Raw genomic sequence first — 14,836 nt, 5'->3', positions numbered from 1 at the left:
AGTTTCCCTCTTTGATTCTTCTTACATATAAGCTTCTGAATGGAATTATTGGATGCTATTAAGAGAGAAGCTTTGATCTTTGCTTGTTGTTATGAATTGAAGCAAGATTAATTCCTGGCGCTTCTCCGCGTTTTCTATTATTCTCATTAACCTGCCGCTGTTCAGTGAGTGGCTTTTCTCTCTTAGAAGGAGCTCAACTGCCACTCTCACGACCTCACTCATAAAGCTCTCAGGGCCCATACTGGTTAGTAAGCCTCCTCTAGGGGTGTGAATCCAACTATTGAAAACTCGCTAAGCTGTGAACGCCTGTAATCCCAGCATTCAGGGAGGCAGAGGCAGGCAGATCTTTGTGAGTTCAAGGCCAGCCTGGTCTGCAGAGTGATTCCAAGACAGCCAAGACTATACACAGAGAAACCCTGACTCAGAAAAAAAACAAAACAAAACAAGCCCCTCACTAGTGCAGCATCTGTGCCTCAGGAAAGCAACTGGCCCATAGCTGGCCACAAATAGTCGAGAAATAAGTGTTAACTGAAATGAATTTTTAAAAAAAAGTCTTAATCCAAACTAGGGGATATCTAAAATTCTAAAAATGAATTATTTGCATCATATATATTGTAAAGGTGGCTGTTCAGGCTTCATTATCCATTCAATTAGGGAGTCGGTTTGTATTATTTTTTTTTTCATCGAGAAAGAGTAGTTGGTGGCAAGTTATCAGGGGGTCAAGGTCCAGAGTCCTCACTAAGTCCTACCAAATTATATAGCACAGTTTTCATGTTCTCAAGTTGTTCTGTGGAATAAGGAAGATTCTAGAGACAGATGCTTCTGCCTCAGAGCATTTGGAGCTGAGGAATAAATGAAAAGTTTTATGTATGGTAGATTTCTGTGAATCAGGGTGCCTGGGCCTGTATACAATCAACTTCAGTCAGTACACAATGCCAGCCACATCAAGGGGTCGGGGCCATGATGATGCATGTTTCGAACAGTGTAAATGATTCAAGTTGTGCTGTAAAACACCAGGAGCCTCAGTAAGGAGACCTTCCACCCGGGGCATGTCCTATGCAGGAGCAGTCAGATGAGCAGGCCTGGCCCAGCAGCTTTTCAGTAATAAAGTTATGCTCTAAGCATCCTGCCTGTGGATGCTTTCCTGTGACTGGTAAGAGAGAAGTCATCTAAACACTTCCAAGCCTATAGCCACTTGCAAAGGCCGAGTTTCTCCCAAATCATGAACTCAAGAGGCCCTAAGCGAGGACCCCAATCAGCTATTAGGGGTATCTAAGAGTATGCAAGTAGACACCACTTCTGTGTGTGCACAGAACAGGACCACAGGTGGTGCGATGTGTAGTTCTACTGATGTCTGTAATTTTGTTGAATTCTCTGTCGGTCTCCTCTAAATGTTATGAATTATTCTGGTGCGGATGACGCAACTCTATTTTCTCCCTAATGGATTCTTCCTTTTAGTACTAAAAGTGACCTCAGTGAAAGGCTTGGTTACTAATGACCTAAGAATCTTTACTGAAAGCTGAGTTTAATAATCTGTACTATGATACCTCCACGTAGTTCCCACAGCATGCCCACAAACAGCCATATCTAACTAGGCTGAAGACAAAGGGGGCGGGGGATATAAGTGTTGGAATCTAGTAACCAAATTCAGATCTCACCTCTTCTGCTAACAGCTGGGTGACATTAGACAAGAGACCGGGCCTCTCTGACTCAGCACCCAGCCATCTGTAAGATGGACCAACCACGATGTCTAGCAAGGATTCAGCTAGGCAGCTGGCTGTCGCCACTCCCTTCCCCGCTGTTAGTGTCACTGTTGCCCGGGTGTTCGTCTGAGATGCCTCTTCAAAACCTGTCGTCTCAGAGACTGGAAGTGAACGTCCGAATGCCTCGAGTGCACCTTACCTGACGCCACACAGCCTCGTGCTTTGCTCTGCTTTATTGAGATAGCCCTGGGGAGCATATCGTTAATCTGTCGTCAGACATGGGCAAATACCTGGCATATAAAAAAAAAGGATGAGAGCTGTTGAGCAAAATGTACCCATGCGCTCATCGCACGCCATAGCCACATGCAGATCACAGCTTTTTAACTCTTACCACGCGGGCAGATGTTCTTGGAAACACTGGAGCCTAGAGTTACAATCACTGTTTTAGAGTTGACTAAATGTAAATGAGCAACTATAAGCTAGGCTTATACAGCTAGGCTAAACGCAGCTCACTGTAGCTTTTTTAAAAATCTGAGTATCAACATCAACAGACTAAAGCTACCAAAGCTATGGAGACCTGATATTGAATTGAGTCAAACTAGACCAAAGCTTATTTTCCATTTTGATTTCAAAAAGTGTAAAATAGTCAGGGGTTGGGATCAGGCTTAGGTGAGAAAGTGAGGACCTGAGCCTGATCCCCAGCACCCACGTAGGAACCATGGTGTGGGTGTTCCTGATTCTACTACTGGGGAGGTGGAAACAGCTAGCCCCCTGGGCTTCATAGGCCAGCCAGCTGGCCTAAGCAGCAATCTTCAGGTCCCCACAAAAACTTCGTCTCAAAAAATAAGGTAGATGGCTTCTGATAAGTGGTCATGACCTCTGACCTCTCGAAGCATGTACACACACACAACTGCATGCACATGTGTGTGCATACACACACGAGTGTAACAATCATCGGAATTCTTTAAATAGCAAGAGTCTTAAATCTATTTCCTTTCTGATCAAGCATTAAAATCATTTGATCAATAAGCTCAATATTCAGTTGCCAAATATTATTTTTAAAAACAGAATAAAAGCAAAGTTAGTATTGGAAATGTAAAAAATGAAAACTCAATGACTTTTCTCAAAACTACACTGAGTTGTTCCTTTCTCCTCGTTACCATAGCTACACCCTTGCCGGCCCTGACACCATCGTATGCCTAGCCAACGGGAAGTGGAATTCCAGTAACCAGCAGTGCCTGGCCGTCTCCTGTGATGAGCCCCCCAATGTGGACCATGCCTCTCCAGAGACCGCTCACCGGCTCTTTGGAGACACCGCATTCTACTACTGTGCAGATGGTTACAGCCTGGCTGACAACTCCCAGCTCATCTGCAATGCCCAAGGGAAATGGGTTCCCCCAGAGGGCCAGGCTATGCCGCGCTGCATAGCTCACTTCTGTGAAAAACCCCCATCTGTTTCCTACAGCATCTTGGAATCTGTGAGCAAAGCAAGATTTGCAGCTGGCTCAGTAGTGAGCTTCAAGTGCATGGAGGGGTTTGTGCTGAACACCTCGGCAAAGCTTGAATGCCAGAGAGGTGGACAGTGGAGCCCTTCTCCCATGTCGATCCAGTGCATCCCAGTGCGGTGTGGAGACCCTCCGAGCATCATGAACGGCTACGCGAGTGGAACCAACTACAGTTTTGGGGCTGTGGTAGCGTACAGCTGCCACAAGGGATTCTATATCAAAGGGGAGAAGAAGAGCACCTGTGAGGCCACGGGACAGTGGAGCAGACCCATGCCCACCTGCCACCCTGTATCCTGTAGTGAACCACCTAAGGTCGAGAATGGCTTTCTGGAGGTAAGAGACTAGCAAATGACCCATAATTTTCATCTCATCGGACTGCCTATATAGCAGAGGCAGTGAACAGATTGGCTCAAATCTATACACAGTGTGCACTGAATAAAAAGGAAGCGAGATAATTAAGAGAGTTTACATTATATATCTTTTTAAATTCTTATTTTATGTGTACAGGGTTTTCCTGCCTATATGGTTGTGCACCATGTATGTGCCTGGTTTCTATTGAAGCCAAAAGAGGCATCAGATCCCATAGGACTAGAGTTATAGAGAGTTGTGAGCCGCCATGTGGATGCTGAGAATTCAACACTAGTCTTCTGGAAGAGCAGCCAGTGCTCTTAACCATGGGACCATCTCGCCAGCTCCCTCAATGTACATTTTTCTGCATTGTAGTAACCGATGGACATTCCAAGGGCTTTGTAGCCATATCTTAGACTTAAATATGAAGTTAGAGCAGGCCAGTTTTAATGAAATTCCATTTTGCTTTCATATAATTCATCAGCTAAGTGAAACTCAGAGATATTTATTATCACTCTGATTTCTAAATGAAATGTGCAGGGTTTTGTTTGTTTGTTTGTTTGTTTGTTTGTTTTTTGCATTGCTCTTCAGCTATCTTTATGTAATTTCACTACAATGAGCAAACTGTTAGGTGTGATACCAACATGATCTGCTTCCACACTCAAGTGTCTTTTTGATGTGTCAGGAAGACAAGAATGAGGGCCATAGCAACATCTCAGGAGGTAAAATGCTTTCTGTGCCAGAGTGAGGTGTAAGCTTGGTTCCCAGACCCCAGGGTAAGATATCCCAGGTGTGGTGCTACAAACCTAGAACCCCAGTGCTGGCCAGGCAGAGATAGGTGTATCCCCAGAGCTCACTGGCTTGCCAGCCTGGCCTGCCTGCCAAGCAATAGTTAAAGGCTGTCTCAAACAATTAGATACATAAAAACAAGGTGGATGGTGGCTGAGAAATGAGGCCTGATGCTGGCTTCTGGACTCCACACACATGTGCCCACATATACCAAAAGAAAGCAACATGAGGAGGAGGAGGAGGAAAAGAAGAATAGTATAGTCCTCTAAGTCAAAGGCTGCAATGCCATTGAAAATAGAGAATACTTTTACTGAAACAGCTTTAAAGCATCTATGCATACTTTGGTTTTTTTTTTAACATACTAAGTTCTCTGCGCATACTATTGGTCTTGCTCTTCAGTTCATCAATCTGTGTAGACCCGTGATCTTTTATCTCTTTTGAGTTCCATAAGAATTCCTCTACAGAGGAAATTACCTCATTAGATCTTTCATTTCTGCATTTTCACTTCCTGGCCCGTTGCAAACAACATAAAGCTTTATGCATGGAAGTGCTAACCGGTTAATTGTAAATGTGGGTCTTTGAGTTCTAGTTGGTTTGGCTAGCAATGTATGCCATTTGTTGTCTTGCCTGCAGTAAGCTGTACTGACTTTTTTCTCCATGTTGTTCAGCATGCCACTGGCAGGACCTTTGAGAGTGAAGCCAGGTTCCAGTGCAACCCAGGCTATAAGGCAGCTGGAAGTCCTCTGTTTGTCTGCCAAGCCAATCGACACTGGCACAGTGAGGCCCCTCTGTCCTGCACCCCTCTGAACTGTGGGAAACCCCCGCCCATTCAGAATGGCTTCTTGAAAGGAGAAAACTTTGAAGTGGGGTCCAAGGTTCAGTTTTTCTGCAATGATGGATATGAGCTTGTTGGTGATAATTCTTGGACTTGCCAGAAATCTGGCAAATGGAGTAAGAAGCCAAGCCCAAAGTGTGTCCCCACCAAGTGTCCAGAGCCTCCCCTCATAGAGAACCAGCTTGTATTAAAGGAATTAACTTCTGAGGTAGGCGTGATAACCATTTCCTGTAAGGAGGGGCATGTCTTGCAAGGTCCCTCTGTCCTGAAGTGCTTGCCATCCGGGCAATGGAATGGTTCCTTTCCCATTTGTGAGATGGTCCTTTGTCACTCACCTCCCTTGATTTCCTTTGGCTTCCCTGAATCTTCAGACACTCTGCATTTTGGAAGTACTGTCAAATATGTGTGTGTCGATGGGTTTTTCTTAAGAGGCAATCCAACCATCCTCTGCCAGGCTGATGGCACCTGGAGTTCTCCGTTGCCCGAATGTGTTCCGGTAGAATGCCCGCAACCTGAGGAGATCCTCAACGGCATCATCCATGTGCAAGGGCTTGCCTACCTCAGCACCACACTCTACACCTGCAAGCCAGGCTTTGAGTTAGTGGGCAATGCTACCACCCTCTGTGGGGAAAATGGCCAGTGGCTTGGAGGAAAACCAGTGTGCAAACCCATTGAATGCTCAGAGCCCAAAGAGATTTTAAATGGCCAATTCTCTTACTTGAGCTTTCAGTATGGACAAACCATCACGTACTTTTGTGACCGAGGCTTCCGGCTCGAAGGTCCCAAAGTCCTGACCTGCTTAGAGACAGGTGACTGGGATATGGATGCCCCCTCTTGCAATGCCATCCACTGTAGTGACCCACAGCCCATCGAAAATGGTTTCGTAGAAGGTGCAGATTACAGATATGGCGCCATGATTATCTATAGCTGCCTCCCTGGGTTTCAGGTAGTTGGTCATGCCATGCAGACCTGTGAAGAGTCAGGGTGGTCGAGCTCCAGCCCGACATGCGTACCCATAGACTGCGGTCTCCCTCCTCACATAGACTTTGGGGACTGTACGAAAGTCAAAGATAGCCAGGGATATTTTGATCAAGACGATGACATGATGGAAGTCCCATATCTGACTCTTCACCCTCAACACTTAGAAGCAACAGCTAAAACTTTGGAAAGCACAAAGGAAACACCTGTTGCACATGCACCCCACTTTCTGTATGGCACGATGGTTTCCTACAGCTGTGACCCTGGCTATGAACTGCTAGGAAACCCTGTGCTGATCTGCCAGGAAGATGGAACGTGGAACGGGAGTGCGCCCTCTTGCATTTCAATTGAATGTGATTTGCCCGTTGCTCCTGAAAATGGCTTCTTACATTTCACACAGACTACCATGGGTAGTGCTGCACAGTATAGCTGCAAGCCGGGGTACATTCTAGAAGGCTCCCACTTAAGACTTTGTCTACAGAATAAGAAGTGGAGTGGCAGTGCTCCACACTGTGAAGCCCTTTCGTGCAGTAAGCCAACCCCACTCAGGAATGGATCCATCAAAGGAAACAACTACTCATTCCTGGGTGTGTTGTACTATGAGTGTGACCCTGGCTATGTGCTTAATGGCACTGAGAAGAGAACATGCCAGGAAAATAAAGATTGGGATGGGTATGAGCCCACGTGTATTCCTGTTGATTGCGGCTCACCCCCAGGCCCCACCAACGGCCAGGTGACAGGAGACGAATACACATTCCAAAAAGAGATTTCTTACTCTTGCAGCGAAGGGTTCATACTTGAAGGAGCCATGAGCCGTGTCTGTCTTGCCAATGGAAGTTGGAGTGGTACCACTCCCAGCTGCATGCCTGTCAGATGTACTGCCCCGCCACAGGTGCCAAATGGGGTGATGGATGGCCGAGACTATAGGTTCAAGAAAGAAGTAGCATTCCACTGTCTAGAGGGCTATGTGTTACATGGGTCTCCGAAACTCACCTGTCAGTCTGATGGGACTTGGGATGCAGAGGTTCCTGTCTGTAAGCTAGCTACCTGTGGGCCTCCTGACAATCTTCCCCAGGGCTTCCCTAATGGCTTTTCTTTTTATCATGGGGGCCACATAGAGTATCAGTGTTTTCCTGGTTATAAGCTCCATGGAAACCCTTCAAGAAGATGCCTCCCCAATGGCTCCTGGACTGGCAGCCCACCTTCCTGTCTACCTTGTAGGTGTTCCACACCTATCATTCAACAGGGAACCATCAATGCAACTGATTTGGGCTGTGGAAAGACGGTCCAGATCGAGTGCTTCAGAGGCTTCAAGCTCCTTGGACTTCCTGAAATCACCTGTGATGCCAATGGCCAGTGGTCTGACATCCCCCTCTGTGAGCATGCTGACTGTGGTCCTCTCCCAACCGTACCCAATGCCATCATCAGTGAAAATAGACCTTTGGAGGACAGCACGGTAACTTATAGCTGCAGACCTGGCTACATCATGCAGGGTAGTTCAGATCTGATTTGTACAGATGAAGGGACATGGAGCCAGCCTTACCCAACATGTGAACCCCTGTCCTGTGGCCCCCCACCATCTGTTGACAACGCAGTGGCAACAGGAGAGGTACATACCTATGAGAGCAAAGTAAAACTCAGGTAAGACTGTGGATGGCTATAGAGTCTGCAAGGAATGTAGGCCAAAAGATTATAAAAATGAAGCGAGAGGTCAAAGGGTAGCTAATTAGAAAGAAAGCCACCATCCCTGGGATGCCCTCCAAACACCAAAGCCTTTAACACTTGACTTTATTTACTTGGGATTATGTAGAAACCCATTTATTATGAAAACAAATCTACACCCTTTTCAGACTGTGATTTCTAATACAGTCCTCATGGTGCTCCTGTTGCTGCAAGGTCCTCTAACGTCAATCATTTTTTAATCACCTCACAGTATGAATGAAGAGGTTATTCAGCCTGTGCTACCTAAACCAAGCACAGGCTGAGTTTGGGAGTTAAAATTTTTATTGGCATAAATAACCATCATGTTCCAAAGCATCTCAACTGTTTCAAGGGTTCGTTTACATTCCTGGGTGAACTGTGGACATTAGTACCTCACATCTGACTGGGAACCTAGCGCCTCTCCAGGGATGACCTATTCTGAACATTTTAGCCCCGCCTTCACTTTGCCCTGACTGGAAATAAAAAGTAGAGTCTGTGGAAGATTAGAGTGTAGGAAGCACAACAGTAGCAGAGGCCTGAGCACAAATCAGAAGCACAAGTGACCAGTCCTCAACTTTGAGGTACATTTTAAAACCTCCATGTGGGCATTGATGCATCAGGGATCTACATTTTGAGAGCCACGATGTCACCTGCTTGACAAGATTCCTCTGAGGCTTTGTCCTTGGTGTGTGATGCTGACACTAAGTAGCAGACCTTTTAGTTTCTGGATATTAGGTTGTTCCAGTTGTATGAGACCTCTGTCTCCTACCTAACCTGGTGAGATGTGGAACTTAAAAGATGTTCTACAATGGTTATTATGAATTAGCTAGGTGGTTTTATTTAAAAGGCATCATATAGTCATGGTCGGAGCACTGGTTCCAAAATACTACCTCTAGAGCACACAGTTTTACCACATCCCACACTACCCATGCAGAGTTACATAGCTTCAAGGAAGGCGCCAACCTCATCACTGACAAATGGTAATGAAGTCCCTGATGGCACCTGCTTGGAGGTGGATGTGAGAGTTGGATGAGTTGATATTTACAAAGAAAGATCAACAGAAATTAATCATTGTATGGAACCATCTGCTGCATAAGTATTGCACATTTTTAAATCACATGAGGACTTTAGAGCCCATTTATTTGACTTGTGTTTTACCTGTGCAATAGCTGTGAAAAATGCTTCCAAGGAGTAGATAAACCATAAACACCAGGTTATATTCCTACAAGTGTCTGGGGCCATTTTGGACTTCTTTGTCATTTCTTGAACTAGTGGCTGTTTTAGAATGAACAAGTACATAAAGGAAACCACGGCAGCATCTAGGACACATTGCATCGCGGCTAACCTTGAATGTGGATCCCTAAGGGTCTGTGTGGATGTTGCTGCACTAATTTTTTTGTACAATGATGCTATCCTTCTGACTGCTGAGGCAGTTTTGAGGTTTCTCGCGTCTCCTGAGTCTTGTGACAGCTCCGTTGATCTGAGCACAGGTCCGTTACAGTGTGGCGCCTTCTGCCAGGTGTTTATTTTCTCATTTGTGTTGCAGGTGTCTGGAAGGGTTTGTGATGGATACAGACACAGATACATTCACCTGCCAGCAAGATGGTCAGTGGTTCCCTGAAATAATCACCTGCAGCCCTAAAAAATGTCCTGTGCCATCAAACACAACACATGTCCGTGTTCATGGAGATGACTTCCGGGTAAATAGACAAGTCTCTGTGTCATGTGTGGAAGGCTTTATCTATGAAGGAGTGGACTCATCAACATGCCAGGTAAGATACTGCATCCGAACAGGGTTTGTAAATCTAACTAGCATCTGTGACTATGAACTAAACGCACATCTTGCTGACCCGGAAAGAACAAACACCTCAAGTTTTCATTTACATCCAAAGATTTGAGAAGTTTCCTGGAAATAGAAGGTGGGGCCAAGGGGATGGATGGGTGGCCAGGGGCACCTGCTACCCCTCCAGAGGAACAGGGTTTGGTTCCCAGCACCCACATGGTAGCTTACAACTGCATCTCCAGGTCAAGGGATCCAATGTTCGTGTGCACAGAGGAAACGTGCAGCCAAAATACTCACATGTATAAAATAAAATCATTTAACAAAGAGGAAAAAAGAAATAGAATTTGTGTTTCCCCCTCCTACTCCCAATTTTAGACTAAGAGTCAATGTTAGGGGAAATGTTTAAAAGCCTATAATGAGATAATCATAGCAAATCAACCCAACATTGTATGCCCAGGTGAGGATCTATGTAGAGCAGTCGGCCATGGCCTGTGATGGACTCGGTGGAAGGCCCAAAGGCTGCACAAGCAGACAGGAAACAGGAGTCAAATAATGCCTTCACTATTTATTCTGTGTATAATTTTAGAAAAATCACTTAAACCAGATGTAGTGTGGCCCATTCTTGAAATGTAGCACTCAAGAGGCAGAGGCAAGAAGACTCCCAGACCTCTGGGTTATGTATCAAGACTGTGGGGAGATGGTATTGGGGAAGGATGGGGCTCTGTTGATAGATGTTTGTCCAGGATGCCTAAGGCCCTGGGCTTGACCTCCATACCACACCAGTCTGGGTATGGTGGCTCACACCTGCAATGCTGCACCTATAGGTGGAAATGGGAGGAGGAGCAGGTGTTACATAGGGAGTTTGAGGGCAACCTAGGCTACAAGATCAGGAAGAGGGATCTGTACTTCCAGTTTCTGTATTGGAAAACAAGTGTGTGGAATAACCCACGTCTCATATGGCTATTGTGAAAAAAAAACCACATCAGTGATGGCAGGAAGTGCCTACTTCTGCAAACTTTGATCTTTCAGCAGTCATTAGCTGGTTTGTACACATAGACACTCTTGAGCGTACAATTTATAATTAGCTTATCATGAATAGCTTTCTACATGTAGTCTAAGAGTTTGCTAACTTTACACCTCGTGAAAGATGTGAGTTACCACACAGAGAGCAGGCCTTCCTAGCAGAGGCACTTCTCCCTGCTTCCATATCAAAGGAAAACTGTAAACTGAGCCCTGAGCCACGCTTCATTTGCTGGAGTGATACTAGGGACTGGAAGAGGAGGGCTGCAGCATGACACAGGCATGATCTTTTCCCTCAGCATGTGGGTTTGCAGGTCATGTATGGCCTCACTCACATTTAGAGGCTCCTCGACACGTCATCCTCCGGCTTGGTTCTCATTTCTAAGTCTGTGTTCACTGAAATAATTAAATTATTTAACCTATGCAAATGTCTAGAAGATGTCTGACAGAGAGCAGGGACTCAAGGCTTTTTTAAAATTCTTGTCCTAATTTTCCATTTAGAATCAGTGCATCCACAATGAGTTGGTTACTGCCAAACCAACAGACAGAACCATCGCAGGAAGCAGGGACAATAGCTGCCCATCGTACCAGCTTCTCAAAATCTGCCCCCCCCCCTTGTTTATTCAAAGCCAAAGACTCAAAGGGAAAATTTCCCCCAAAGTTTTGAGCTTCCTGAACAAACAGGGTTTCTTCATGATGAGGAGCCCCAATTTGATGCTCTCTACATGAGGTTATGGAACACTGGATGGACCCGCACATGCCCTGTATGATCCTAGGACACTGGTGACTGGGGTCTTTTTTCTGAATCAGTAATTTATTTTTAATAACCTTTATTATTTTCTCTATACAACATATGGTTTCTGTCCTTTGTCCACCTGGATTCTGTCTTAATTTTTGCTCTGAAAGATAAACGAACCCCTTTCTAAGTGTCCAAATGTAAAAGTTGCACCTAGCTGTGTTCATTGCCTAGAAATATTTTATGATAATATAGCAAAAATCATCTTGCTTGTCACAGAATGAGTAGATAAGTTATATAGTTGTTTAAAACAAATACTGGCAAAAGCCTGGTCCTCCCAGAAATTATGACACATCACAGAATTACAAAACTTCCGTCAGTGCGGTATTGGTGTAAAATTGGGGCAGAAGAAAAAACAAAACAAAACAGAAGTACACCTTGATGAAGGCATCAAAGCGGTGAATAGCTAATGAATTATTCTGACAGTTAAATATCATCATGGATAAAACTTAAATATTCAAAAGCAAATTAGCAGATATTTCAAAAATATACAATAGAATGGATTTTTAAATTTTTTTTATCAAAGAAAACAGAAGAGGGAACTGACTGGGAAAGTGAGGAAACCAGCTCGAGACAGGGAAAGGAGAGAGGTGCGTTGGGGAGGGCTGTGGGCAGAAACATATGAAAGCAAAGGGCACCAGGTGTGTAAAGGGGCCAGAAGAAAACCAGTCTAAAAGATTAGTATTTTTGTACTAATATTCAGAAATGTTTGTGCAAAACTTATGTTTGTTGAATCATCTCTAAGAATACTGAAAAGCTGAGTGCAGCTTGCATCCATTGGGAGACTGATTGTCTGTAATACAGGCATACTTAGATGTTTGTACAGGCATACTTAGATGTTTGTTTATACAAAATCACTTGTGTTACATGTATGATAAAGGGTTTTGCCTCAAATACTGTTTCAAACTATTATCAACAGCACCCTTCTAATTCCTACTGACATAGGGCTGTCCACACACACCTAGTAATCAGTTCTGTGTGTCCCCCAGCACCCTTTGACTCTGATGCTCTACACCTGGAGGTTGTGTTATGTCCTGCAGGCTGAGGACTGGGTACCTAAGGCCGCCCACTTCAGACACCAGGAAGTGAGGCTGAGCCTCTGGAATCTCTGACTTCCTGACAACTAGTCAGAGTTCCCTCGCCCTGTTCCTCAGGATGCAGTAATCTGCTGAAGTGTCTCACTGAGCTCATTATGAGGAACACAAGTAAACAGCAAATGAAGAGATGCGTAGGTCAAGGACTGGAGAAGGCTGGCAGGTGGCAGCTTCTGTCTTGTCCCCACAGAGTTTAGGTGTGTGGATGAGTGCTATTTACTGTTGCACAAGCCCCCAGGTGCTCAGCTGTCTAGAAGGTCTCTGAACGCTACACTTTGAGGATGGATAGAGACCACATCACATCCAGTCACATGCAATCAGTAAAGGCCACTGTGTAGCAATGTGATTGGACAGTGGGGTACATTCTAATGCTGACAGGCACAATTAGGGGAAAACCCTGGGTCCTTTTGACTCTGACTTTGGGGACGAGAGTGCCATATAAACAGCACACTCACATATTAAATCCTAAATATGACTTAGGATCTGTGGTCTGTCCTTTAGCCCGACGGGACATGGGAGCCACCATTTTCTGATGAATCCTGCATCCCGGTGTCTTGTGGGCAGCCTGAAAGTCCAGAGCATGGGCTCGTGGTCGGCAGTAAATACAGCTTTGGAAGCACCGTTGTTTATCAGTGTGACCCTGGCTACGAATTAGAGGTATGCTAACAAACTATTTAACAGAAGGTAATGTGCTATTTTGATATGCTTGGGATTCTTATTAATATTAGAATAAATTAAATTTACCAACACTACACCTAAAACTAGCCTATTATACTTTGTTATTTTATTCTCCTAACACGTTCTGGAAAAATAGTTAAGATGACTTAGGATTTTTAAACACATACAAAAAAAATGCCATCCTGGTGTGGTTACCCGTTACCTGTGATCTCAGTTACTCAGAAGACAGAGACAGGAAGGCAACAAGTTCAAGACCTGCCTGGATAACTGTCAAGGCTCTGTCATAAAACAGACATAAAAGAAAGGGTCAGAGTGTACACCCCAGGGGAATATTGAAGGCCTGGACTCAATCCCCAGCTCAAGAAGCAAATAAGGGCTAGAGAGATGGCTCAGCAGTTAAGAGCTCTTGCTGCTCTTGAAGAGAAACTAAGTTAAGTTCCCAACACTCATATTGGGCAGCTCCCAACTGGTCCTACTCTGCATCACTGTGGTACAGCCACAAGAGGAAGGCACTGGAGTAAAGCCAAGACTACACCAAAAGTGACTGGCAGGCACGGGCAAGCTCTTACTTGAGATGTCAGGTGTCCCTGTGTCCTAGTTAGGGTCTTATTGCTGTGAAGAGACACGGTGACCACAGCAACTCACATCCCCCCACCACCCCATTTCTCCTCCCCTTCTTCTCACAGAAGGGTACCATTCCCACCATGGCACAACTCTTATAAAGGACAACACTCATTGGGGCTGCCTTGAACTTTCAGAGCTTTAGTCCATTATCATCATGGCGGGAAGCATGGCAGCGCACAGGCAGATAAGGTGCTGGAGAAAAAGCTGAGAGTTATACACCTTGATCCACAGGCAGCACGAGTGAAGACCTAGACACCCTGCCACACGAGCTTCTGAGACCTCAAAGCCACCCCCAGTGACCCACTTCCTCCACCAGAGCCACGCCTCCTAATAATACCACCCCCCATATACACGAGTCTATGAAGGCCAAACCTATTCAGACCTCCACACCCTGAGATATGTCTAGCCTGAAATGCCTCAGAACTATCCTAAGAAAACCCCAACTTCATCCTTAAGATGACTCCTAATTGCAGTGCTATAGCCCCGTTGGCAGCACCTAAGTCTCCCCATGGACTCCAATGGGAGCGCTGCAGTTGCTTTCCTGAAAGTGTTATCTCACCATCAAACTCTGTCTAAGAGGGAGGCCGTGAATCACAGGAGATTGTCATCTGGCCTTTCAGGAATCTCTGGGTGCTTACTTACAGGGGTGTGTAAGAACGCGCCTGCCTGAGGTGTTCATTACCAGGCATGTGTGTGGTGTGGCCCGTGTGTGTGGTGTGGCCCATGTGTGTGTGTGGCCCGTGTGCGTGTGTGGCCCGTGTGTGTGTGTGTGTCCGTTTGTCTGTCTGTGAAATGAAAGCATTGTCTTAAGAGAGGGCCATAAAAACTGGAACTTAGTTTCTGTGGTTCTTATTTTACTTCTCAAAGGTTAAAAAATAAATAAAAATAAACACACAAAAAAAAGAGAATGGCAACCTAATGATGGATTGTGAGTGAATTCTGGTTTTGAAACTGGTGTGATTCCTTACATGAGATTGCTGAT

The 14,836-nt window shown here is 45.2% G+C and overlaps 1 protein-coding gene across 1 annotated transcript in view; it reads left to right on the top strand.

Annotated features, from left to right (window-relative positions):
• The window catches only part of SVEP1 (sushi, von Willebrand factor type A, EGF and pentraxin domain containing 1), a 175,951-nt gene that overhangs the window by 139,130 nt on the left and 21,985 nt on the right, over positions 1 to 14,836 (top strand). The window contains exons 37-40 of the mRNA XM_084779540.1: positions 2,869 to 3,541; positions 5,014 to 7,799; positions 9,406 to 9,631; positions 13,054 to 13,209. Coding sequence (XP_084635666.1) covers positions 2,869 to 3,541; positions 5,014 to 7,799; positions 9,406 to 9,631; positions 13,054 to 13,209 — 3,841 coding nt within the window. The remainder of the gene's footprint in view (positions 1 to 2,868; positions 3,542 to 5,013; positions 7,800 to 9,405; positions 9,632 to 13,053; positions 13,210 to 14,836) is intronic.

This window comes from Acomys minous (genome assembly GCF_964271855.1).
Source record: "Acomys minous genome assembly, chromosome: 1".
NCBI classification, from domain to species: domain Eukaryota; kingdom Metazoa; phylum Chordata; class Mammalia; order Rodentia; family Muridae; genus Acomys; species Acomys minous.
This window is presented reverse-complemented; position numbering and strand designations above follow the sequence as displayed.